Source organism: Hoplias malabaricus, chromosome Y (genome assembly GCF_029633855.1).
Source record: "Hoplias malabaricus isolate fHopMal1 chromosome Y, fHopMal1.hap1, whole genome shotgun sequence".
Taxonomy (NCBI): Eukaryota; Metazoa; Chordata; class Actinopteri; order Characiformes; family Erythrinidae; genus Hoplias; species Hoplias malabaricus.
Window position 1 is genome coordinate 23,765,763 of NC_089820.1, and position 27,764 is coordinate 23,793,526.

General features: G+C 42.0%; 1 protein-coding gene across 8 annotated transcripts in view; it reads right to left on the reverse strand.

Moving 5' to 3' along the window:
- Positions 1–27,764, reverse strand: part of LOC136677749 (WD repeat and FYVE domain-containing protein 3-like) — a 100,513-nt gene that overhangs the window by 24,721 nt on the left and 48,028 nt on the right. For 7 of the 8 annotated variants that reach the window (XR_010796421.1, XM_066655355.1, XM_066655356.1 and 4 more), the window contains 22 exons: positions 26,084–26,298; positions 23,901–24,013; positions 22,006–22,240; positions 17,966–18,066; positions 16,364–16,582; positions 13,923–14,104; positions 12,846–13,077; positions 10,265–10,425; positions 8,870–8,981; positions 7,694–7,884; positions 7,305–7,457; positions 7,076–7,149; positions 6,788–6,949; positions 6,525–6,619; positions 6,283–6,403; positions 5,808–6,025; positions 5,022–5,218; positions 4,244–4,378; positions 3,757–3,936; positions 2,712–2,945; positions 1,316–1,415; positions 858–1,018 (listed from right to left, as the gene is read on the reverse strand). Coding sequence is in view for 7 of the 8 variants with exons in the window: in XM_066655355.1 (XP_066511452.1) it covers positions 858–1,018; positions 1,316–1,415; positions 2,712–2,945; positions 3,757–3,936; positions 4,244–4,378; positions 5,022–5,218; positions 5,808–6,025; positions 6,283–6,403; positions 6,525–6,619; positions 6,788–6,949; positions 7,076–7,149; positions 7,305–7,457; positions 7,694–7,884; positions 8,870–8,981; positions 10,265–10,425; positions 12,846–13,077; positions 13,923–14,104; positions 16,364–16,582; positions 17,966–18,066; positions 22,006–22,240; positions 23,901–24,013; positions 26,084–26,298 (3,591 nt within the window). In the remaining variant the exon portion in view is untranslated. The remainder of the gene's footprint in view (positions 1–857; positions 1,019–1,315; positions 1,416–2,711; positions 2,946–3,756; positions 3,937–4,243; positions 4,379–5,021; positions 5,219–5,807; positions 6,026–6,282; positions 6,404–6,524; positions 6,620–6,787; positions 6,950–7,075; positions 7,150–7,304; positions 7,458–7,693; positions 7,885–8,869; positions 8,982–10,264; positions 10,426–12,845; positions 13,078–13,922; positions 14,105–16,363; positions 16,583–17,965; positions 18,067–22,005; positions 22,241–23,900; positions 24,014–26,083; positions 26,299–27,764) is intronic. The other variant, XM_066655354.1, reaches the window with a different exon arrangement.

The window sequence follows — 27,764 nt, forward strand, 5'->3', positions numbered from 1 at the left end:
CATTGAATGATTGCAGCCAAAAACAACACACCTTTTCCTCATTTTGTATTAAATTAAGTGCAACTTCTAGAGTTGTTGTCCACCGTCTACGTCACAGGCAAGACGCCTATTAGAGTTTCCCAACACCGTGGGTGGGGGGACCAACGGTCTTTTAAATCTTATTCCTTCAATTAGTAAGAAATAACATGTTTTCTGACTATCAATAAACACAAGTTAGGAACTCAAACACTGTATTTGACACTTTCATAGAGCTGGTGCTTAGCCTTTAAGGATCCTTGTAAGTTTGTTTTGTTCATTCACCACACAAATAAATCTCCCTCAACCAAGCCACGTTAACAAAGATTTCTTTTGTATTTTTAGTGCATGCCTTAGTCAATTAAACTGCAAGGAACAAATCAAACGAGTTGCTTTTGGCAGGCGTTTCATGTGAAGGTGACTAATTCAATCAGTGTTCTCAAAGGCCGTGCTCATCTGCTCATTAGTGCAAAGTACACTTGGTTACGGGAGGTTCACTCCTACTCCTTCGGATAACAGATGCCTTCTGTGTCTCTCGACATCACACTGTAAAACTGCTTTCATTAGCATCTGCGGATATCGGCTTCAAAAGGAGAGGAAACTCGCGCATTTCTTCAGATACTAAAAAGAGGATATTCGTGCGATGGTCTACTCTAGCGACTTCAAAAGATATCCCCTGAATTCACAGGAGCAGCTCATCAATTTATTACTAATGCACTACTGTGAACTGAGGATGTCTACTAGGGCAACACTAAAGCGCTGAAATAGCACAGACTGGATTTTAGCTGCAATTTTCACACAGTAACTCTGCAGTGGATCTTCTGAAATCAAGTTTTTCTCACCTGGCTGATCAGCTGCACTATAAACTCCACCACGAGTTTGGACTCCTTGTTGAACATACCCTGCCACAGCTTGTCTACAACTCGCTGTGTGAAATAAAACACGTTGTTGACCAGGACCTGGTAGTTCCCCCCAGCTGTGATGGGCATGGATCCATCTTCTCCTGTTGGACGTTGGGTGTCAGTGTATTAGCAGAGGAAGATATCAATAAACATACAATAAGCATTAAACCAGGCAAGGTTTAAAGACAATAAGCTGGATTCATATTCTCAGGAAACGTCAGACTGTCATGCATATCATCACACAAAGTTTTAACCATGAACTCTCACCACAGAAGCACAGAAGGCTATAGGTGCTGCATCAGAGGTAGCTTTGAACAAACAAATCCAACAACATCAAATTTTACTGCGATGGCCCTAGGTAGCTAAGCACATTCTGAAAGTCTTTGTGAAGAACTGACCGAGCAGAACATCTGCGGCGAGGAGATGTTCCATCACACTGTCCAGGATATAGGACTGAAACTCCTTCTGCTGAGTTCTGGTGGAACGCTCAGGGGAGGCCTGCGAAAAACACAATTTCAGCACTTTCGCTACACAGGCGGTCACTACATAGGCTTCGTAAATATAAAATACACATTCTGATTGCCACTAACCATGCTTTATGATGCTTCATCTATTTAAAGAGCTTAAATTTCACTGTGTAACTATAATTTTATAAGGCCATGCCACTCTTCCATTCTATTCTTCTCATATTTTTTGTGTCATAATCCATTTTTATGAAAATACAGCAACCCCCCAAATCCATGACATGAGATTTACATTACATGAAATTCATTAGGAACAAAATGACTATGCACCGATCAGCCATAACATTATGGCCACCTCATTGTTTCTACACTCATTATCTGTTCTCTCAGCTCCCATACAGAAGCAGTTTGTTTTAATACAATTACAGACTGCAATTTGTAAGTTGCTCTGCATGTTTTGTTTTTTTCAATGGTCAGGACCCCCACAGAGTAGGTATGATTTGGGTGGTGTATTATTCTCAGTGTTGCAGTGACGTTGAGGTGGTGGTGGTGGTGTTAATGGGTGGTATGAGAGGATCAGACAGTGTCACTGCTGAACTGAGAATAGTCGACCGACCAAAAATGAGCTACTGTCTCATTATATCTTCAAGGTGGTCCAACAAAGTAGATCTGTCTCACAGAGTGAACAGTGAGTGGATACTTGAGTGAGTGGCTTAGTGGTTAGCATGTTCGCCTCCCAGCGCTGGGATCTTGGGTTCAAGTCCCATCTGGGTGGAGTTTCCATGTTCTCCCCATGTTTCCTCCGGGGTCTCCGGTTTCCTCCCACAGTCCAAAAATATAGAGGGTAGGTGAATTGGCTTCTGTCTAATAACTGTCCTGCTGTGTGAGTGAATGAGTGTGTATGTGTGAGTGAGTGAATGTGTGTGCACCCAGATATAAATTGGCACTCTGTCCTGGGTGAAGTCCTAGTGCCCGATGCAGTCCTCCAGGTGGACGCTGCCGCTTCTCACCAGTGTGTGTGGATTGAGTGTTCTGAGCGGTGTGGATTGTAAAGCGTCCTTGGGTATCTAGAAAGGCATAAGTGTAACGATAGATAGATAGATCACCAATACCATACCTGCTCTGTGGTGGTCCTGACCTTTAAAGAACAGGATGAAAGGAATCCTACAAAGTATGCTGAGCAACAGATAGACTACAGTGTGTAACTGTAGAACATACAAAGTGCTCCTGTGTGGTCAGTGGAGCTGAGAGAACGGACAGTGGGTGTAGAAACAAGGAGGTGGTCACGATCTTATGGCTGATTGGTGTATTTCCATGAGAGCCATCTTACCTCCAGCAATAGATCTATGACTGGGGTCTGTTTGCTTGCTGGAGTCAGGCACAGATTGTCCATGATCAGCACTCTCATGAAATCAAAGACATATTTCTTGGCGGGGTGATTGGTCAGGTAGGTTTTGGAGCCCACGTTGCAGTACTCCGACTGGCTGCGGTTCATGCCTGTGTCCGCCACGAAAGCTTTAAATTCTTCAGTGGGGGAACCAGCTTCGTCATCCAAATCGCTGACCTGAGGAAACGGTTTAGAACGTTTATATCAAGCATGTTGTGTAATACACCTCTGGACAGATTTAAAACTTACCATATCCTGGGACTAGAACCAAGTTCAGCAACATAATAAGTGTCTGGCGCACTAATGGACTAATCTACCGTTAGGGTGTTGTGGCTAAAGGAATATTGTACTGGCTCAAGATTAAACCTTTACAATACATTATATTTAATCTATCTGAGAAGAGTGGGACATATTCATTTGGGCTAAAATATACTATGGAAGTTCTACGTTGATAAACAGTAGTAAAATAAGCTTTTAATCACCTTCTCTATTTCCCACTGCAGTTTTTAATAGTTATTTCAGATATTTACACTGAGCTCTAGCAAATGTTTTAATCACTGCATATAATGTGAATTCAAAAGAGTCAGCAGCTTTGCAAGGTTTTATTCCCACATTATTTTTACATTTTTAAAAATATGTTACGTAATTGAAACGTGCATTTTACTGTATTTCCTCTACTACTAATTTGCTACACATTTAATAACATTTATGCCAATTAACAAATATTTAGTTTGGAAAGGGTCTGAAACAACGAGTTCCACTGTAACAATGAACCCCACCTCTGAGAAATCTGGAGCTAATAATTGGTTTTGTTTGTAGCTGAGAAACAATCTACGTTCAAAATTTTTTAACACCTTCTAAAAGTTTCCAACTCAGGGGCTATTTCACCTCTACTCTACATACTTTTCCATTATACTGTTAAATTGTAAAATTCAGAGACTAATGTGATACTGTAACACGAATTCCACAAACAAAACACAATACTTACCATTTCAGAATAAGGTCTTATGTTGAAAGGAAAGACAGCGGCAGCAAGGGCACACAGAAAATCAGGGCTGTGCCACATGGGACCAAGGTCAGGGACATTATGGTAGAGGTAACGGAAAAACTGCATCAGAGTCACAGGGTACTCCCTTAGCCAGGAGCCTTCCTCCTCTGACTGCCAGGGCTACGGGGAAGAGGCACGGGAATTAAGGCAACATAGAAGCACAGCTTGGTGAAAGAAGAATATAAGTTCTGTTAAAAGTGCATGTCTTTAGCTTTTGATACAATCCATATTTCTGTTTTGTATTAAAGAAAAAATACATCTTACAATTTTGATTGTTTACATGAAAAAAAGTATAATTTCCATCAAATACATTTATATTTTTATATTATACTCTAAATGTAAGTTAAACACACAAGGGAAAAACATTAGAGTTGTATGACTGTTGATATAGGTCTGTCCTCGCCCACGCGGTGACTGAGGGTCTCACCAGGTTGAGCATGCTGCGGAGCATGGCCAGCAAGAGGAAAGCTGCCTCGGTGCACACATTGTGGATGGAGCCCACTACAGTGGCACTGGAAGCAGGAACCCCAAATATAAACGACCAGATGGAATCCAGGTCAAACTGTGCGGAAAGAGAAGACATGTCGCTTTGTGAAGCTTTACAGTAAAGTGTTAGGGCTTAGGTTAAGGTTAGAGGCAAACATATTCAACACCACATCCACAGGCATTAAAAGAAGTACTGTACCTACAAGAAAAGCAAGTGATTTCAAGATTTACCTGTAATTTAACAGTTAATCTTAAGTACTTATTAATGAGGCATGCAGCATCTTTGGAAAAACTTTAAAACTGATATGATACACATATAATACTCAAACAAACAAAGACAAAAATAGAAATAAGTGTGTGTTTGTGTGTTTGATAAATTGTGATCTACATTGTTAATTTATATAAGCATCCATTTCACAAACACACAAGTAAATGAAATGAAGTGTATATAAAAGTTTCGGATTATGAATAGTTTGAGTAATAAGAACAGGAGGTACACAGTGTGTGGGCTTTGAAATCTCCCGTAATGTTCAGATTCATCTCTATATTTATACAACATACTGCAATGCAGCAATATACTGCTATGTATCAGCATCAGAGAAATTAATCGGAGGAAAGTGGTTAGTGAGAGCTGTACAGAGAGAAAGGTGACACGATAGACACGGTGACAGGGACGCACAGTTAGTACGATTAGTAGGGAAAAAGGGATGCATACTGACATGTACCTGCAGGCTCTCAGGCAGCTCAGTGACTGGTTGTTGCAGGAACAAAGCCATCAGAAGGAAGTACAGCTCGGGAACATTTGTGTGTTTGGGCAGCAGAGTCTGCAGAACAGGGAATCCTGGGAAATGGCAGGCATCCCTGTTTATCTCACGCAAGGTGGACCTGCCACCCGCACTTCGACCCACGTTGAACCCTGATACAGCAAAAGACATAGTTAAAAAAAGATCTCTGCACACACATGTTAACTAAAAAGTGCAAACCTATGGTGTAAATTGGCACCAGGCAAATGGCACATTCCCATTCCATTTGCAGATTTTACAATAGACTAAAAATGAAGAGAATTAGGATCAAAGGTTTATTGGTTCAATTCCTTCAACCTGCAGGAAAACTGGGGACTGAAGGGGTAATGGAAAAACAGCATTGTCTCCTCCCTCAACACTGAGAGCTGAAATTCCCTTGAGAAAGACACCTAACCCTCCACTGCTCCTCGGGTGCTGGGATAGCTGCCCGCTGCGTGTGCTCACTGCTCTTAATATACAGTATTAATGTACGTGTTTGTGTGTTCACTGCCATCGATGGCTTGAACACAGAGGAACATGTTTGTTGTGGTGGCGTTACAATGACGATAAAAGCATGTTCACATTTAGTCCTGTCACCTTGGCAAGAACTGCTTTTATACACCTTCTGAGGAAATGGATGAGGGATAACTCTGCACACAAACTCACACGACACATTTTTGTCACTACAGTATCCCCATGGCACCTCCCTCCTCCCTCACTCACCCAGCACTGTGCCAATCTTGTTGGTGAGCACAGAGTCTGTGTGGTCAAGCCAGCCCCCACCAGAGAGACCCTCTTTAAAGCGACTCAGGATGGACTGGTTACTCAGCAGCACCACCAAGATCCAGAGAGCTGCTGTTACTGTGCTGGAATGAATATGCTCTTCCATAAACATCAGCAGCCAATCAAAGCCAAGCGTTCGCACCAGCTCCTCACATGCCCTACAGAGGGCAGCCGAGATGGGGAAAGGTTACACAGTCAAAATAACACTGAACACTTAAAAGAAGAAAAAAGAATGAAAGAGAGAGAGAAATAAAGAGAATCATACAGCACAAGGTATTCAATACGTTCCATAGAGTTAATATTACAGTAAATACAGTTGGTATATCATATATTTCATGCCCTAAAACTCTAGGTGTTGACCTTGGAAATGTGCCAAATGGTACATGAAGTTTTTCAGGTAAAAGTAGTCACTTACTGAGCATTAACGGTGCATTTCTCTTTGGAGCTGAAGAGCAGCTTGAGCAAAATGTCCAGCAGCCGATTGCGCAAAAGGATAACGTTGGAGGAGAGCAACCCCCCAAAATCGTCATCATTTCCTGAAAAGAAAGCAATCCAGTCAAACATTGGAAGCTACACAAACCCACGTGGGAAGTGGAACGACACTGACATAACTGCATGTCATCTCTGATTTACATTATGAAACTACAACAGCCTCACCTCCATCAATCTTCTCCTCATTGTTAACCTCCATAATCACAAACTTCTCACAGACAGCAAATGTGGGTAAAGTGGATGAAAGAAACTGGCCGAACCTAAAAGGAAAGGAACAAAACACTTCTAGATAAATACAAGCTATGATAAATACTGTTATTAATACACTTAATAAGATTGAATACTGTTCATAACACATACTAAGGCTTCTCATAACCAAATAAACAAACATATGATGCTTGCTAGTTGACTGGACCGAAATGGTGTACCTGAGCAGGTCGTAGGTGTTGGGGAAGCCCTGCAGTAGCAAGCTGAGTACGTTACTGATGGCAGCGATGGTTGGCTGAGACAGAGACTGGTCCCTAAGGGTCAGCAGCAGTTTGGGAATCAGCTGGAACTCCCGTAACAGCTTAGCATTCTTAGCAGCTTCGCTGGAATCATAAGAGAACATTTATCTCTGTGAATATGACTTTCTACAACTGTCACACGCCTTTTTTTTTTTTTTTTAAATAACACGAGAATTCAATACAAAGACAAAGCAGGACAGAAAATCTCACCTGGATTCAGTCAAAAGCTCAATGAAATGCTCGAAGAGAGACAGGTGCAGTTCATAAGGTGCGTGCAGCCAAACCTGTCATCAAACATCAGAGAATTTCTCTGATCAAAGTCTTAAAAGCAACAGTGCAATAAAATATGTGTAAAAATGTTAAGACAAACAGCTACCACTTCAAAAGTCTAATTTACAAAGTGATCCATTCAGTCTCCAGAAAAGAAATACAGTGGCACCTCAAAGTCACAGAGCAGGTCCTGGAAGGCAGTGGAGTTAGGGATGATGGAGGTTTCGTGGCCACTATCCACAGTGCCGACCAGGGAGAAGGTAAGGTGCAGGATGTGGCTGTTCAGTAGCGAGCGTTTCTTCTTCAGCAGCATGGCTAACAGCTGTAAGCAATATAGAAGTAAAGTTTTTCACCAATACGTTTAAGGTTTTAATGTTTCATAATTTGATATTATCCCAGTTTGTTCTTAAACCATCTAAAGTTCATGGTAAAAACTGAAAAATGATACAGTACGGTTCTATTTTCTATTTCAAACACCACATAGCTGCATTCAGGCCACATTTGAAACCCACCAACTGTTAAAACAGTTTTATACATAGCTACATCCCTGCAGTTCACCTGATAGCCTTTGATGCGCTCCATCTCTTTGCTGGCCAGTGGGTTGCTTTTGACCACACACACCAGTGCCTTCACGGCAGCATAAAGTCCCTCCACATCCGAGGCCATGGCCACCAGGCCCAGAATTGCAGCTGCTCCTCCAATGTACTGCAGGTTAGTGGCCACTGGCTTGGGCACGAAGGCTCTCACGCCTGGGTGGAGACAGAGATGGAGGCTATGAATATATGAATTTTATGAATACTCAGAGATACCATTGTGTAGCGTTAACCTGAACCTGTTAACAGTGATACAGCATGATGAAACATGCACAAAATGACAGAAAGAATGACATTTACATCAACAAATATAACAGAACGCCCACGGCATTTCAAACTTCATTTAAGCAGCTGCAATGAGCACTTTATATGTAAAAGAGAGAAAAAATATATAATTGTGGCACCCAACATTATAAACATATACATAAATATGAATGCTTCACTCAGTCTTTGTATCTTCAAACATCCAGATGGAATAATATCCAAACAACGCATGTGTCATTGTGCAGTTGTAAAAGCAATCACGGTTCAAATGTTGATTGCAAAACATTCTGAACATCAGCACTGAGAAATGCTTTTCTAAAATATGGTTCATTACCTGTGTAGTTCCAAATATAAATAAACATGAAATGATATTCGTATATTTATACAGGAGGGCCTCGGGATACGTCAGTCCCGAGTTACGATGTTTCGTGGTTACGACACATCTCCCATTTACTGTATAAAGCCTTGATTCGACTTAAGTGGTTTAGCGTCGTAAACGTCGTAACGTGAACTTCATGTTTGGTGTGCGCGGCGGAAGAATACACGGTTACGCGGCTCGGGACCGAGGAGGATAGGTGTTAGGATAGGATAAGTGCTTACAGTATGTTATTTACGTACAGTATGTACGTATGTTCCGACTTACACCGAAAATCGGTTTACGACGCGACGTAGGAATGGATCAACGTCGTAAGTCGAGGACCCCCTGTATTATTTAAATATATGACAGGCTAAAATTTGAACAATAATCTTTAAAATGTTGTTTTCAGGTAATTTTCGTGGCCCAATTCTGTGAAAACCATTTGCCAATTTAATTGTGATTTTTCCCTCTAACTTTTTATTTACATATGTGTAAACATATGTGCAGCTGAACTCTTACCCAGATAGCCGATTACAGCAGCTCCGATGGTCCTGGCCGGACCGTTGAGATGTCCGGCAGCATTGTGGACGAGTTTGACTGGAGTGGCATTCTCGTGTGACGAAACCGCCAACTACACACAGGGTTTCAAAACTCAGTTCTAGTTAATCCACAAATGAACACATGGACAGTCTCACTTTAAATTACACAATTACACATCACTGCATTTTTTTTTGTTGTTGTTGGTTTACTCAAAGACTTTACACACATAGTAAACAAGACTTAAAATGCACTGAATATACAACTTATTGGAAACAAAAAACCTCACGCAGTCTTTTTAAAAGATCCAATTCACAACTAAATGTTAACGCACTAAATAAAAGTAAAATACAGATGTTACAAAGATGTACACTTGGAAAAATTGTACACGTTCTGCTAAAATGTAATAATTAAATAATTAAACAAACTTTGCTGACCTTCCCTTAAAAATCAATTTAAAAAATAACTGAAAGAAGTAGTACTATTGAATAATTATGAAACGTAATAAATGGTATCAATGTGCTGGTGCCACCATCCCTGCAAACCCAGTAAACAAGAAACGTCCCTGGACGTTCAAAATAGGTCTATAAAAGTAGTCTGTCCGTCAAGAACATATTTTAAACGTCAATGACGTCCAAAATCCATCTTAATAAGTTAGTTAAGTGGTGACCAATCGATAACGTCAGTGGACGTCCAAAACGCGTTTCATACAAGTAATTTATTTCGGGACCAATTAATAATGTCAATGGACGTCCAAAATACGTCTAATAGTCGTCTTTTCAATGTCTGTGTTTGGATGTCTTTTCAACTTTCATTTTCAACCTTAAGAGAACGTTGATTAGACGGCAGTCATTACGTTATTTCAACGTTGAATCATTTGACGTTGAAATGTACAAAATCACAACAATCGTAGGATCGCACCACCTCTTGCTGGTTACCTGGCAACTGTAGTACTGCTAAAGGTGCTGAATACACTAGCAAACCTGGAGATATCAGAATGACAGACTCATTTTGCTCATTTTGTCTTCATTTGCTCATTTATCCATTGACAAACAATAAGCACTTTCAAATGAAACGAGTGTGTCAGAGTCCAGAATTAACACTGGCTTGCTTAAGAATGACCACTATATAATTATTTTACATTCTCTAAAGAAAATCTCATTCACCCCGTTTTGACTGAGCTCTCAGTCAGTCCCACTCCCACTGCTAATCAGATTTAGCTGCTCTAAAAGAAGAATACACCTCAACGCAAGTCTTAAAATGTAATATTCTGCAGGCTTTGTGCAACACCAGAGAGGTGTTTTAATCCTCAAATCGTTTAATCACCCAAAAATAAATAATTATTAATAATCCCTGCAAACAGGAAACCTTTTTCACCTGTTTGGCGATGGCCTTGCTGTCCAGTTTGTTGTAGACTTTCCTGATCTTGGCTACTGTGAGTGCAGAAACAGAGAGGGCGTAGAGGCTGAAGGAAACTTTTTCCTCTGGAACCAATGCTACAGGACAAGGAGGCACAGCCTCAGTCTTTGAGTCTTTACCTGAGAAGCACAAGCAGATATTCGATAAACACAAAGCATAAGCAGTACAAGCACATCAAGTACTGATGTCCAGGTCAGAACCAAAAGACTTCCATGGCTCAATGGATTATCTATCAGCAATCCTAATCCTGATTCAATTCCAGTTCCTTGTTTCTTGTATTCTACTTAAGCTACTGTCGTATGTGTGTACAAGCCTGCTGAAAACTGATATTACTAGGGTCTACTTTCTGTTCAGCTACATGACTGGGTTTCCCTCTCCACTCCCATTAAATATTGTTGTTAAATGGTTGAGAGAAACTGGGGTATTCAGATTACCAGCTGGTTGGATTACTTTCAGCATTCATCACTGTCGTTACTGAGTAATAATCAATCAGACAGAGAAAGTCTGAGCTTGTGCTGAGTTTTACACAGACTTTACACTTCAAAACACAGCTGCACGATCAAGATTTCCAGCACCAGCAACTACTCTGCACTAGCGCAACTTCTCATGTGTGTGATTGTTATGACTGTAGCGCGCATTGCTAACAGGATCACATTGAAATGGCAGCGAACAGGTTTATGTGTTGGCCTCACGGTTGTAATCTTTAAAGGCTAAGCACCAGCTCTATGAAAGTGTCAAACAAATAAATACAGTGGAATTTGAGTTCCTAACTTGTGTTTATTGATAGTCAGAAAACATGTTATTTCTTACTAATTCAAGGAATAAGGTTTAAAAGACTAATAGGCGTCTTGCCTGTGACGTAGATGGTGGACAACAACTCTAGAAGATGCACCTAATTTAATGCAAAATGAGGAAAAGGTGTGTTGTTTTTGGCTGCAATCATTCAATGTACAGTGGGACATCTGTGCACAAATGGCCCAAAGATCCCAAAATATCCAGAAAATGGACTAAATTTGTCAACTTTAAACGGGCACTTTGGAAAGGACCATCCGCTCACTCCGTTATCTTTCACTGGCGCTTTTCCAACAATATGGGCATGTAAGGACACCAACGAAAGGTGTTCAAGAGCCTCTGTAACATGGAGGTAAACAGGGTAAGGACACTCACTTCGCCTGTTTTAGTTGGTGTCAGTTAACGTTAACTTGACTTGCTAAACTCGGTGGCTCAGATTATACTCGGCTACGTAGCTGCATTACGGAGGTTTATAGTGTCGGATGAATTCGAGTTCGACTTCGATCACATTTACAAGAATAACGGTACCTCTAAATTTGAGTTTAGCTTATTGCTAGGCTATTGTCATGAATAATGTTGGTTATTTAGCTAGCGAGATACTGTCATAACAGTCAGTCATAACGGTGTTTTACCGCGGCGATGTTCAGCTGTTGTCCACCAGTGACGTCACGGTTGCGTTCAAGAATTTTCGTAGCGAGCTTGGGTTTTTCCGTCAGTTTAATAAAATTGTCAGTTTTAAAGCAAATTAAGCTGCTATTTTCATTTTAATTCATACTTATATATGTCAGTAACTACAATAATGTGGAATATTTATGGAGGTCCATTAAGTGGTGCTTAGCCTTTAATTACACATTACCTTCATCAGTATTCGTACATACTTAAAACTTGCAGCGTACTGTGTATTCTCTGTGGGAATGTGCGCACTGAACCATGATGCGACTATGTACTGGTACACACTTAGTATATAGCTACAACAGCTATTTTCAAAAAATGTCAGTTATTATTATCATTTGTACACACAGGAGGCTGTAAGGCCATGGTTGTGAGCATAAACCTTATTTTTACCTAATAAAATTGTTAATATAGAACATGTATGCTACTACAACGTTGGATCAATAAAGTGTTACCTTTTAAGGCGAGAAAATAGCCATGGATCTGTGTATATAACAGATATAGCACATTATCCACAGGATCAAACCGTAGGCCTGGGAACTGTATTATTCCACACAAGGAACTGCTGGGAACATAATTAACGGCACTTTGGAGGTTGAAAGGTTTGCCTAATGTTGCTATGACAACACTCTCTCGGGCTAAATTTCAGTGGCTGGCTGCAACTGTGAAGTGTGAAAAGCAAGGTATTCAGAAAGGACTCTCTGCAAGTTCTAAACTTGTGGATGGTCAGTCAATTTCACTACTGTCCAATCGTGACCTTGGAAATCCACTTTACTGCACTATTTCTTGATTTCAGATTTCACAAGCCGTGTGTGCTCAATCCAAAATCGGTGTCAGCATCAAGTGCACCTTAAAGTAGCTGTATGCTTCAATTATGAGGGGTCTTTACAAATTAACTGGATATCAAATGCATCTACACAGTCATTGTATTTTAACTTATTTATTTTGCTATCTCATGTGATTATTAATAGGAAAGGGACATTGTCAGAGCAAGGCAACGTGTCCCAGAACCTTCAACAGGCCGTGTATTTTCCCATGAAAAGCCTTTCACTGCACCACGGTCACTCTGACTCACATGGCAGGTAGACGGCCTGGAAGCTGCCCACATAGTTGGGCCCCAGTTCGAAGATGGCAGCGACGCTGGCGGCAGGTAGCACTTCCTCCAGGAAGTGTGTGGGTCCTAGACGCCAAACCAATGAGGAGAGCTGCCTTTGGGCTGGAGGAGTCCCGATATAACTGTACACCGTACTGACGACAGGAGGATTAGCAGCTCCTGAACCACCAGGAGCACTGTGCACATAATGGAGCTGAAGAGGAAAAGAGAGAGAGAAGACAATGTAGAGAGGACGTGAGGGACACTGTATGTGGGTGAGGAGGAAGGAAGGAGCTTGCATTGTGCGTGTGGTTTTGTTATTTTTGTTAGTTGTGGCCTCAGTTATCACTTTATCGCGCATCAGACGGAAGCTGTGGTGGAATCAAAGGTAGACCACAAAAAAGTCCCTGATGAAAGCTGTGTGTGAGTGTTTGTGTAGGTGTGTGGGTCCAGATGGTGTGTTGTTTGATGGCTGGATTGTCTGACAGATCTGTCTGATGTTTCTAGAGAGGGTGACATCAGCCCTGTGCTTCCCAGCCTTGGTGCTGCCAGGTGACCTCTTTACAAAGCTCAGTCCAATAGAACAGATTGAATTTCTGATCCCAGCCCAGTCAATTTCAAGTTCAGTTTTATGTCTTTTTTTAAAAGGAAAAACTCTCTGATAAAGAAGCAGGGCTAGAGCCTTAACACGACCCCAAAATCTTCTCTTACACAACTATGTTTACACCATTCCTACCAGAGAAGGGTTATTACATTGGTGTTATATTATTAACTAATTTAAATATCTGGGGGGCGGGGAGTGAAAAACAGCACTGTCTCCTCCCTCAACATCCACGCCTGAGTTGCCCCTGAACAAGGCACCTAAATCCAACGGCTTCCTGGGTGGCTGAGACGCTCTGTGTGTGTGTGTGTGTGTGTGTTTTCACTGTCATGGATAGTTAAGTATAGAGACACAGCTTACACAGCGCACTCAGATGGGCATTTCCCTTTAAAATACTGTGCTTCCTTCTTTCAGTAATTTCCTCAGGGACAGATTTCCAGATCGAGGCCCTGCCTCACCTTGACAGTGCTGACCAGCTGGCCGTCGATGTACAGCGTGGCCATGCTGTTCTTCAACATTCCTTTGCTCATGACCAACACCAGGTGGTGCCACTGTCCCTCGGTGATAAGGTCAGCGCAGCGGAAACGGGCGCAGCAGGGAAGGATCTCGTAGAAGGAGGATTCCTCACTGAAGTCATCCGCTGTGGGGGGAGTCAGACAGGAAATGACATCACACACCAACTACAGACACAAAAGGTACTTTGTAAAGTGAGAAAAGTGGCTAAAAATCTGAGATCTAATTATTTATTAAGTTGGTGGAGAAACCTGAGATCCTAACAAATTTGTAACCTAAACCAATGTCATTTGACAAAGAGAGAAAGAGAGTGAGAGTGAGTGTGTGTGTGTGAGAGAGAGAGAGCAAGAGAGTGAGAGAAAGAGAGAGTGAGAGAGTGAGATAGAGATAGAGTGAGGGAGAGTGAGAAAGAGAGAGTGAGAGAGTGAGAAAGAGAGAGAGAGTGAGTCTGTGTGTGAGAGAGAGAAAGAGAGAGAGAGTGAGAGTGTGTGTGTGTGAGAGAGAGATAAAGAGAGAGAGAGAAAGAGAGTGAGAGTGAGTGTGTGTGTGTGAGAGAGAGTGAGATAGAGATAGAGAGTGAGAAAGAGTTAGAGAGAGATAGAGAGTGAGGGAGAGAGAAAAAGAGAGAGTGAGGGAGACAGTGAGAAAGAGAGAGAGAGGGAGTGAGAAAAAGAGAGACAGGGAGAGAGAGTGAGATAAAGACAGAGAGAGAGTGAGTGAGACAGAGATAGAGTGAGAGAGACAGAGAAAGAGAGACAGAGAGACACAGAGAAAAAGAGACAGAGAGAGAGAGAGAGAGAGAGTGAAATAAAGAGTGAGAGAGAGTTAGAGAGAGATAGAGAGTGAGGGAGAGTGAGAAAGAGAGAGAGGGAGTGAGATAGAGAGAGAGAGAGACAGAGAGAAAAAGTGAGACAGAGAGAGAGTGAGATAAAGAGAGAGAGAGAGTGTGAGTGAGAGAGAGAGACAGAGAGAGAAAGAGATAGTGAGATAGAGTGAGATAGAGAGAGAGACAGTGAGTGAGACAGAGATAGAGTGAGAGAGAGAGAGACAGAGAGAGAAAGAGAGACAGAGAGAGAGATAGTGAGATAGAGTGAGACAGAGAGAGAGAGAGACAGAGAGAAAAAGAGAGACAGAGAGAGAGAGAGTGTGAGTGAGACAGAGATAGAGAGTGAGAGAGAGTTAGAGAGAGATAGAGAGTGAGGGAGAAAGAGAGAGAGAGGGAGTGAGAAAGAGAGAGAGATAGTGACATAGAGTGAGATAGAGAGAGAGACACAGAGAAAAAGAGAGAGAGAGTGAGATAAAGAGAGAGAGAGAGAGAGAGAGTGTGAGTGAGACAGAGATAGAGTGAGAGAGAGACAGAGATAGAGTGAGAGAGAGAAACAGAGAGAGACAGAGAGAAAAAGAGACAGAGAGAGAGAGAGAGAGAGTGAGTGAGACAGAGATAGAGTGAGAGAGAGAAACAGAGAGAGAGAGAGAGAGATAGTGAGATAGAGTGAGATAGAGAGAGAGAGACAGAGAGAAAAAGAGAGACAGAGGGAGAGAGAGAGTGAGATAAAGAGAGAGAGTGTGAGTGAGACAGAGATAGAGAGTGAGAGAGAGTTAGAGAAAGATAGAGAGTGAGGGAGAGTGAAAAAGAGAGAGAGGGAGTGAGAAAGAGAGAGAGAGATAGGGAGATAGAGAGAGACAGAGAGAAAAAGAGACAGAGAGAGAGAGAGAGTGTGAGTGAGACAGAGATAGAGTGAGAGAGAGAAACAGAGAGACAGAGAGAAAAAGAGACAGAGAGAGAGAGAGAGAGAGAGAGAGAGAGAGTGTGAGTGAGACAGAGATAGAGTGAGAGAGAGAAACAGAGAGAGAAAGAGAGACAGAGACAGAGAGAGAGAGAGAGAGAGATAGAGTGAGATAGAGAGAGAGAGAGACAGAGAAAAAGAGAGAGAGATAGATAGAGAGAGAGACAGAGCGAGAGTGTGAGTGAGACAGAGATAGAGTGTGAGTGAGACAGAGATAGAGTGAGAGAGAGACAGAGAGAGAGAGACAGAGAGAGAGAGAGAGAGAGAGACAGAGAGACAGAGAGAGAGAGAGAGAGACAGAGAGACAGAGAGACAGAGAGACAGAGAGAGAGAGACAGAGAGAGAGAATATGTAAAATCATTTATTCACTTGCTAGAAAATTAACCCAAACCTGGTCCAAAACCTTTAACTTTGTCAACACCACACAACATCAGAAAAGTTTACAAAATACAAAAAGAATAATAACTGCATGTTACCAAGATAAATAAATCCTGCCCCATCTGTGTCATAAACAGTTATTATAGCCAGAACCTGCCCTCAGTAGTTGTGAAACAGCAGAGGCTGGAAAGGAAGTGAAAGTGCTGTGCGAGGGTCTTTACCATAGCTCTGCAGCAGCTCCTCTTTAGTGGACACCACGAGGGAGCGATCTTTGGCGGAGAGGACGATGGCCAGGCAGACGTAGTGCTGCTCGGACGCTGTGGCTCTCCGGACCACGGTCAGCAGCCGGACCGGGTGGTTATGGGGAGGGGAACTGAAGCGCTCCACACAGAACCAGGAGGAGTAACTTAGACCAGAGGGAGGAGGAAACAAACGCTCACCTGCAGGGGGAGTAACAGCAGACCAAACTATTAAAACAGTACAGGCAAAGGATTTACACAAGGCTCATCTGTCACAGTAGTCAAAATCTGGCTACTTTGACATAATTACACCGTTAGGGTCTAGTCAGTGGTTGCATTAATTATTCAAGATTAATCCAACAGACATTAACATGGGAGACAAAATGGATACATTTCACCACTGCACAAATTAGAGTTTCTAACTGGTGAAGCTGCCCGTCAGTCTCTCAAAGCCAGAATAAGGTTCGCTGGTCACAGCTGTTGACGTCAGAATGATATTAACATATTGTCCATGTCTCCTGCAGAAGCACAGCAGAGATCTGAATGAAAATCTCTCTGTCAGAGGAAAGCATGATGTCATCCTCAACAAAAATGGGTCAGAGGACGTGTTGCAGGAGTCTATCTATAAATACTGAAAACTCCACTTACATTTACATTCAGCAGAGGAGGAAAGCAGGGAGGGGGAGGTGGAATGTGGTGTGGGGGGGGGGCAGAGCAAGGGAAGATAAACAAAGAAATAGACACAACAAAAGTGGGAGGAAAACCAAAAAACTAAGTGAAAGAAGACACTGACAACAAAGGAGAAACACAGAATATAAAACAATGTATTGCGTGTGTGTGTGAGAGAGAGAGAGAGAGAGCGAAAGAGAGAGAAATAGAGAGAGAGAGAGAGAGAGAAAAAGAAAGAGAGCAAAAGGGAGGGAGAGACAGAGAGAATGAGTGAAGGAGAGAGAGAAAGAGCGCTAAAGAGAGAGTGAAGAAGAATGAGTGAAGGAGAGAGAGAGAGCAAAAGGGAGGGAGAGAGAGAAAGAGAGAGCGCTAAAGAGAGTGAAATGGAGAGAGAAAGAGTGAAATGGAGAGAGAAAGAGAGAGTGAAATGGAGAGAGAAAGAGAGTGAAATGGAGAGAGAGAGAGAGAGAGAGCGCGAGAGAGAGAGCGCGAGAGAGAAGGCAGGCCTGCATCATCTCATTAATACTACATAGCACTGCCTCTCAGGGCTGCTGTAGCAGAAGCTGCTTAAGACCTGAAGATGCATACTTTTTTGCTCTCAACATTGCTTTATTTATTTAATTCAAGGCATTTTTATTTAGCCGTCTTCTTGTCTTAGACCTCACTTTATAGATAAAAATTGCAATTTAAATCATTGTCAAAATACAGATTATTAACATTTTTTTTTCCCCACAACTTGCTCAGCCCAGGTCTCAGCAATGAACTTTGCCTTTATCAGCACCTGCCTATGGACAGAAAAGAGATGGGAAAGTGGGCTACTTTTTGCTGAGTCAAGGATTGTGTGAGAGCCAGAGAGAGAGAGAGAGAGAGAGAGAGAGAAAGAGAGGGAGAACGAGAGAACACTGAAATACTGACCATTTCCCATTCCACTGACAACAGCTCCGTCACTCACTCCAGATGTGTTGGCATTGTTAGACGGTGCATTGTGAGGGGCCAGACTTGGCAAAAACAAGCAGCTGGATGGTGTGTGTGAGAGAGAGAGAGAGTGAGAGAGAGAGAGAGAGAGAGAGAGAGAGAGAGAGAGAGAAAGGGAGAGAGAGATCAGTGAGCTCACTTGGCACACTCTTTATATCCATTTTGTGCATTTTGTTCCTGTAAATTCTTCACATATTTCAAACAGCTCTAGTGACTTTGTGCTCCACTTTATACCTTATACATCAACACAAAGAAAGAAAAAAATAAATATAAAAAAGGACGCAGACCAGGGGGGGGGGGGGGGGGGGAGGGGGGGTAATCGAAGGAAAAAAGAGTAATATAGATATAGCATAATATAGATATAGAAGATAAATAACAGATTAACAGCTCTAGTGACTTTGTGCTCCACTTTATACCTTATACATCAACACAAATATGCACCGTGTAAAAAATACATTGAAATAACCCTCAAGCCTTTTTCGACCTAATCTTTCTGTCCATCAACTGTACAGGGCTGATTCCCACCATTAATCCCCCTGTAATTAGAAAAGAACAGAACACCCATTGATTCAAAACAACGCGTAAGCACCTATGCCCTCTACTAATGGGGCAGACTGAGATATTGTGAAAAATACATGTAACAACACCCCATTAATGTCTACAAGTTTAATTTAAAAAGTGGAAAAATAATGCAAAACCAAGCTGGTTTCATTACTTTTCTGCTACTACTATTTTACCTCTGTATGTCTTATATGTAACTTATTTGAAGAGCATTGTAGCCAAATAACATGCGAGCTACTACTTAGATCTCCTTCCCCAAGGTGATCAGTAGTTTAAAACCCAATATATATGTGATACAGGAGGTCCTCGGGTTACGATGTTTCGTGGTTACGACATCTCCCATTTACTGAATAAAGTCTTGTTTCAACTTAATTGGTTGTGCGTTGTAAACATCGAAACGTGAACTTCGTGTTTGGTGTGCGCTGCGCGGCGGAAGAATACACAGTGACGCGGCTCGGGACCGAGGAGGATAGGCGTAAGTTGAGGACCCCCTGTATTTACATTTGTATTATTCATAACTGTGTCAGTGTACAAAGCCATTTGTTTTCCAGTACTGATGTAAAATCTGTTGCTTTGATTTCCATTTACTGACGCCAGCATTGTCTACAAAGCGAAACAGAAGATTCTGTCGAGTTAAATCACCAGATGTTTCCTCATATCCTCTAACAAAAACAACCAGACACTGCTCTACCACCAGCCTGTGTGTGTGTGTGTTGGTTGGGGGGGGGGGGGAGTGAGAGTATGTGTGTCAGGTCAGGGTATGTCTGGGGTACAAATGTGTTAATGGACCCCAATCCAGCCACCCCCACCCTCTCCCAAAGAGCTGTCCACCAGCCCTCAGAAGCTTCAGCCCAGCTGCGACTCCATTAATCCGCTCCGCCCGGCTCAACATGGAAAGAGTTAATATGAATATTTCATACATCCAGATGGGGGCTGTGTGTGTGTTAGAGTAAATGTGGGACAGTGCAGTCAATGCTGCACCTTTAATTTTCAGCTAAACAACAGCAACTCAGAGCTTGTGTTGAGACAAAAGATGGAGAGAGAATGCCGTTCTGTCTTTGTGTGTTAACAGCTGTGTGATAATCAAATTTCCCATTGATATAAAAACTGCATTTATTGCATAGCGTTGTGTTTGTTTTGATGTCATCTGTATTTTTAGTGCAACTGAACTGGTAAATCATTTTCAAAACGAGTGCAACTGTAGTGCTAATCTAAAGTCCTGGTTAAACGAGGCTAGCTTTACTTCAGGATGAAGTATATATTACTCATTGTTGCTCTGCAACAAACACAAATGGCTTAGCAACATTTAACCCAGATCCGACAAATGGTGGGGCTGCAGCCAAGAGCGAACTGAACCAAGGTCTCACTGACCAAACTGCTTTTGATGTTCGATGCTAAAAATCAGAAGCCTTGCAGCTCTGGAAATATGTGGGTCGTTGAAGCTAACCTTCAAAATCAGCATTAACACCACAGAACAATAATGAGTCCTGCTGTATTCCTTGCCTCTACATAATTCATGAAAACTATCAAATATAAAAGACAGGAGTTATCTTGAGCCTGTTCACAGCATTCTGACTGAATTATCTTAAATAAAACCAGGCGGGAATGTGCTCTGCTTTCAACTCTGACAGGTTGAGAGATTTAAGAGGCATTTCAAATATCTGTCTGACTTTTGTTAACCTAAATCTGGGGCAAGACCCTTCAGAGAAATGGTGCCTTCCTCGTAATCTTTCTCATTCAGAACGAACAGCAAAACAAGCTTGAAATTTTGAAGGCACTGTTCACAGCATGGTCTTCAGCTTTATCAAGTTGAAAGATAAGTTTGAATATTACCTGTCACTGAATTTATACAAAGCTCAGTGCAGAGACAACACTGACATATATTCTCTTCTACAGCAGCAAACGGAACAGCACTGCACTCTTTCTTCTCGGTTTCTGCTGTTTTATTTTGCTCAGAACTCTCATTTATCTGTGCTTGTCTTACTTTTGGTCCATTTAACCTCATCTTTGTGCTCTCACATAAAAGCAGGTCCAGGAGGGACTCAGATGAGGGGGCGAGACAATCCTAAATCTCTACTCGAGGGCAGAAGTAGAGCAAAATCAGAATGACTTGTATTATACCATGTTTTGTGACCTAGGCAGCCCTCAGAAAACTAACTGGGTCATCTTGTTTCATAGTGGGTGTGTTGGTAGGATACAGACTATAATTTTAACTTTAATATATTCATTCATTCATTCATTCATTATCTGTAACCCTTATCCAGTTCAGGGTCGCGGTGGGTCCAGAGCCTACCTGGAATCATTGGGCGCAAGGCGGGAATACACCCTGGAGGGGGCAACGCAGACACACACACTCACACCTACGGATACTTTTGAGTCACCAATCAACCTACCAACATGTGTTTTTGGACTGTGGGAGGAAACCCACGCGGACAGAGAGAGAACACACCAACTCCTCACAGACAGTCACCCGGAGGAAACCCACGCGGACAGAGAGAGAACACACCAACTCCTCACAGACAGTCACCCGGAGGAAACCCACGCAGACAGAGAGAGAACACACCAACTCCTCACAGACAGTCACCCGGAGGAAACCCACGCGGACACAGAGAGAACACACCAACTCCTCACAGACAGTCACCCGGAGGAAACCCACGCAGACACAGGGAGAACACACCACACTCCTCACAGACAGTCACCCGGAGGAAACCCACACAGACACAGGAAGAACACACCACACTCCTCACAGACATTCACCCGGAGGAAACCCACGCAGACACAGATAGAACACACAACACTCCTCACAGACAGTCACCCAGAGGAAACCCACGCAGACACAGATAGAACACACCACACTCCTCACAGACAGTCACCCAGAGGAAACCCACGCAGACACGGGGAGAACACACCACACTCCTCACAGACAGTCACCCGGAGGAAACCCACGCAGACACAGGGAGAACACACCACACTCCTCACAGACAGTCACCCGGAGGAAACCCACGCAGACACAGAGAGAACACACCAACTCCTCACAGACAGTCACCCGGAGCGGGAATCGAACCCACAACCTCCAGGTCCCTGGAGCTGTGTGACTGTGACACTAACCTGCTGCGCCACCGTGCCGCCCCACCTTTAATATAAAGCTTTCAAAATCACCGTAATGTTTCTCTGACATTAAATAGTGCTACTTTTGTTGCTACTCTCAGCTCAGCACTGCAGAAACTGCACTATGTAACTTTTGGAGGGTAGGAATTTCCTCAAATATAAACAAGTTTGAATGGCATACCACTGTCTATAAAACAAACTCTGGCCTCAGGTGGGTTGCTACATAACACAACTAACAGCTATACAACAAGAACTTAATTAACAATTTGATTTTTATCAAAATATTCCCAAAAACCCCACCACTTACGTACCCAAAACCCTCAAGTGAAGTGTCGAACTCCACAAACGCAGGCGTGACTGCAGACCCATGAAGGCGGATATCATGTGGCGTGGTCATTGAGACCAAGCACTTGACCCGTGTGAGGGGCACGGTGCTGCCCTCAGGTGAGCGCACCAGGCTGCGGCTGATCCTGTACTGACTGTTGTCTTCATTCACTGCAAATACACTGTCCGGCCCAAAGCCCTCCATCGACGTGGTCATGCTGTCTGCAATGACAAAAACAGACTGTTAGTTTGGGAGAAAGTGTGTAGAACCGTGTAGGAATATAGAGACAAATATCTAATAAATGTGTTTATTTAACATCGCGCGTTTCTAGAAAACCAAGTGTAATATATAAGTTTATTATATACAGGGGTTAGACAATGAAACTGAAACACCTGTCATTGTAGTGTGGGAGATTTCATGGCTAAACTGGAGCAGCCTGGTGACCAATCTTCGTTAATTACACATTGCACCAGTAAGACCATGTGCATCCAATGGTTCAAACATTGTGTCCTGAAGGCGGTGCCGTGTATCAGGACGACAATGCACCAATACACACAGCAAGACTGGTGAAAAATTGGTTTGATGAACATGAAAGTGAAGTTGAACATCTCCCATGGCCTGCACAGTCACCAGATCTAAATATTATTGAGACACTGTGGGGTGTTTTGGAGGAGCGAGTCAGGAAACGTTTTCCTCCACCAGCATCACGTAGAGACCTGGCCACTATCCTGCAAGAAGAATGGCTTCAAATCCCTCTGACCACTGTGCAGGACTTGTATATGTCATTCCCAAGACGAACTGACACTGTATTGGCCGCAAAAGGAGGCCCTACACCGTACTAATAAACTATTGTGGTCTAAAACCAGGTGTTTCACTTTCATTCTCCAACTCCTGTATATGGTGTATTATAAGTATAAAAATAAGTAATAGAAAACCGTATAGTACAGTAAACATTAGCGTGTAATAGAGAGATATATAGGGAAAAATGTGCAAAAAGAATGTGCAACAATATATACAGGTCTCTGGTTTTGTTAAAGCAATACAACTCGGAAAATAGGCTGCATATATATATAGCAGTGTTGGATAATGAAAGATGAAGCTCCCAATATCAAGAAAAAGAAAGGAATGCCAATAGGGCATACAGGCCTGTATGACTGTATCAGAACAGCCACATTGTACAAAACCTCTATGTGTTTTGGCAAAAAAAAAAATAACCTAGGTTAAAAAGTCAGTGGAAAAAAAGTGGAACATACAAATCACCACCCCAGCCATGTGTTAAAGCCTGAAAATCAAATGCTCAGAAAGCAGAACAAAGACTCCTCTCGAATGAAACTCGTTTGCATATCCTGTTTTGGTTCGCCACTGTCATGATCGACTTCTGAAGTTTCTCATAAGAAAGCGTCTTTCTGTTTAATCAAGATCAGCTGACGTTTTCCCATCAGGTAATGTGCTGAGGGAAGATGAGTTTGACTTCTTGCGATGAGGTCGTGTGTTTAAAGCTGGCCGGATTGCTCCAATTAAGTCGAGCCACCCTAGTGTGCAATGGTAAAACCTTTGCCATTGAAAGTTGCTAAAGGGTTCCTTCAGAGAGTTGAGATCCTAAAGGTTATTCCCTCAGCAACAGTGGTGGCAGAGAGCTCATCTTCAGAAAAGCAATTTAACCACCAGCTATAGTTACTGCCAGTAAGGCAGGAGAAAGAGAAAGAAAATATGCTTTGTTTGATGATATACGTGAGCACTGACTTTTTAAAGACTGACCCCATGAAACCACAGCAAGCGCTGTTCTCTTCTCAAATGCAGGGAACCTCACTGACGTAAGTTATGATCAGTTTACGACCAGTTAAAAAGGTACAAAAGAAAGAAATCATTGCTTCTACTTACTTCTGGCTTCAGCCTCATAACTGAGGGAGCTAGGCTTGTGAACCCGATACTGTTTCAGGAGCTTCTTATCCCAAGCACCGCAGTTCAGAGGATTCCCCAATCGCAGAAACTCCCTGTGGAATAAAACACAGTTTATCGTCAGGTCAAAATAAGACAACAGATAGCATTACCATTAAACTGTTTTACTCTTCAACACGAGTGAATTTTACGGCTCAAGGAGAATAACTCCACAAATCCATCATTTGCCTGTGATTTGTTGCTTTGCTGGAATATGTCAAACATGCTGTAGGCACCCTGCAGACAAAGCTATAGTAATTATTAATCCACTTTTGGAATATATAGCTCCTTAAACTCCTTTTACACTAAACAAATGTAATCTGATTATAATATTAAGGTTGCTGAGGGAGAGAAGATACTAAAGGAGGAAAGAAACTAAATCTCCACCTCCTTATCTTATTGCTGCTGATAAAATGGCAACTGTGGTAATCTGTTTAATCTTTCAGGTTCTTGCGGCTTCTTAATGACCACATTGTGCTTGGGTCATCTATCAGCATCATATCGCAGTCTTGTGCCAAATGAAAACTGCAGTTGTGTGAACAATACAAGCTTCCAGCAAAATAGCAGAAATATCATAAATTGAAAGAAAAAAAAAAGAAAAATTTAATTTAACATACTTTAAACGAAATGTGGATTAGTTCATGGCCTGGTGATAGACAATAAAGATTATCCATTGCCCAAGATGGACTGGCGCCTTCACAGGGCAACACACAGTCACACACTCACTCGCACACTCACACCTACGGTCACTTTTGAGACACTCTTCACAGGAGGAAACCCACACAGACACAGGGAGAACACATCAAACTAAATTTTTAATCAATTATTATTATTTTATTTTTGTTTACTTTTTTTTTATACTCAGTGTGCACTTTAAGCTAAATCTTTTAAATAATATCAGTTTAACTGTGTCAATCTGACACTGTAAAGAATATAACTTCACTGTATCATGTGTTGTTTTTGTTGTCAGGGAATAAACCTAGTTTTGGACCAATTACTTTTACAACGAGGGAACACTAAAAGCCAAAATATAGCACTAATAATGTGTGATCTCCAGCAAGTGTGACACCACGGATATGTAGAGTTACTGTCATTCGCTACTGGCGTGAATCTGCATCCTCCATCACAACTGACCAGCCACGTGGAAAATTGAAAACGCTAATCTGCCAGCGTAGTTCTTACAGAATACCCACAGAGAACTTTGAATAATATCAAGACCTGTCAAATATGATCATTTTCTCTGCAAAGAAGTAGAAGAGCACTCAGATTTTATTACTGGGGGTTCGTTTGGTTAATCAGGCAATCTAGCACATGGTGGGAGTATTTTATTTACAAGCAAAATCGAATGAGGTACAAAATCTAATCCTCTGGGAGCCACGGCAGAAACAGTGTTGAAAAGATCAATTTCATCTGGTCTCAGCTGGAAAAAGAAAACAAAAAAAGCTCAAAGAGAGCATGAAGATGAAAAAACTGCACAATAACCCACAAAAATTCCAGTTGGTCAACAACAATGGGCTAAAGCACTCACATCAAAACACAATTAACAGAAACCACATTTTCACTAGGACACAGTGAGTGTTGCACGGTGCACATCAGCTTAAATCATTTGTAAATTAATTAAAAATTAATTAAGCTACATTAGAGGTGAATTTTCCTCCCTTGTAAAGTAAAAAAAAAATCAATAGTGACCAGCAGCTTCTTAATTGATAGATTTGATTATTGTTCACTAAACCATTCCTTTAAAACCCACTTCTGGTCATTAATTAAAACCCTAACATCCCACCTCTATTCATCAAAATGACATATGACTTATTCAGAAGTAATTTTGAAGAAACACAATAAAACAAAAGTGTTTTCCCGTTGTCTTCATTCATCACTCACAGGTTTATGAATATGAAAATAGCCACTGCATCCCACCGCTCTATTACAGCTCCAAAACCCCCACCTTCAAGTTGACAGGAGTATGGGGGCCAAGTACGGCAACATTGTGATAAAGCAACCATATATTTACCCTGAATTTTGTTGGGCTCCGCAAAACTGAACTGCATCATGTTGGTTGAACTAAGATCTTTGAAATGTAGAAACATGCCATTGCTGTGAGATGCTGCAAAAGAGTTGAGACTGACCGGAGCACCATGGGCTGCAGAGCCTGTGAGGCAAGCCTCTCGAACATCCTCTGCAGCGGCGGGTGAAGTGGGTGGTCCTCGTCTGCCATGGCACAGCTGCAGCGCTGCAGGAGGCGAGCGTGAAGTCCTGCCTCACACAGGATCTGCTGGTTCCTCTCAGAGTGCACCAGAACCTGAAGGATGTTTCCCACCGCCAGCTGCAGGTCCAGAGCATGCTGTGGACAGAAATGAGAGCTTCATTGTTTATTTAAGATTTTAGTCCTGAATACTCCAAGGCACCTGAACATGCAAATCCACTGAAGCTAAGCAGGTATGGGCCAGTACTCGGATGGAAGACCTCCAAGTAAATCTTGGATGGTTGCTGAAAGTGGTGTTGATAGGGTCAAGAGGGGACAGTGTTCCTGTGGTCTGTGTGGATTCCAACGCCTGGGTGCAGTGACAGGTACTAAACAAATAGTGCCCTCCATTTGGTGAAATGTAAAACCTATATATATATATATATATATATATATATATATATATATATATATATATATATATATATATATATATATATATATATATATATATATATTTTTTTATATTATATATATAATAATATATATATTATATATATAATAATAATAATAATAAATCCCAGGGTATGTCTCGAAAAGTGTCACTCAACCTGTCTTCAGCCTTAAAGTCCCAAATGAAGCCTAAAACACACTACAACAACCGATTTACAACGATGTGTTTTGAAGCTACAGTTAATTTTGTTAGTCTTATACCTCAAATTAGACCAGATCACCTCCACAAAGCTCTGGTTAAAGGCTAAACACCGCTCTATGAAAGTGTCAAACAAATAAATACAGTGGAATTTGAGTTCCTAACTTGTGTTTATTGATAGTCAGAAAACATGTTATTTCTTACTAATTCAAGGAATAAGGTTTAAAAGACCGTTGGTCCCCCACCCCCCCTCCACCCACGGTGTTGGGAAACTCTAATAGGCGTCTTGCCTGTGACGTAGATGGTGGACAACAACTCTAGAAGCTGCACATAATTTAATGCAAAATGACGAAAAGGTGTGTTGTTTTTGGCTGCAATCATTCAATGTACAGTGGGATCTGTGCACAGTGTATCAGTGTATCTGTGCACAAATGGCCCAAAGATCCCAAAATATCCAGAAAATGGACTAAATTTGTCAACTTTAAACGGGCATTTTGGAAAGGACCATCCGCTCACTCCGTTATCTGTAGCTCATTTCACTGGCGCTTTTCCAACAACATGGGCATGTAAGGACACCAACGAAAGGTGTTCAAGAGCCTCTGTAACATGGAGGTAAACAGGGTAAGGACACTCACTTCGCCTGTTTTAGTTGGTGTTAGTTAACGTTAGCTTGACTTGCTAAACTCGGTGGCTCAGATTATACTCGGCTACGTAGCTGCATTACGGAGGTTTATAGTGTCGGATGAATTCGAGTTCGACTTCGATCACATTTACAAGAATAACGGTACCTCTACATTTGAGTTTAGCTTATTGCTAGGCTATTGTCATGAATAGTGTTGGTTATTTAGCTAGATACTGTCATAACAGTCAGTCATAACGGTGTTTTACCGCGGCGTTGTTCAGCTGTTGTCCACCAGTGACGTCACGGTCGCGTTCAAGAATTTCCATAGCGAGCTCGGGTTTTTCCGTCAAT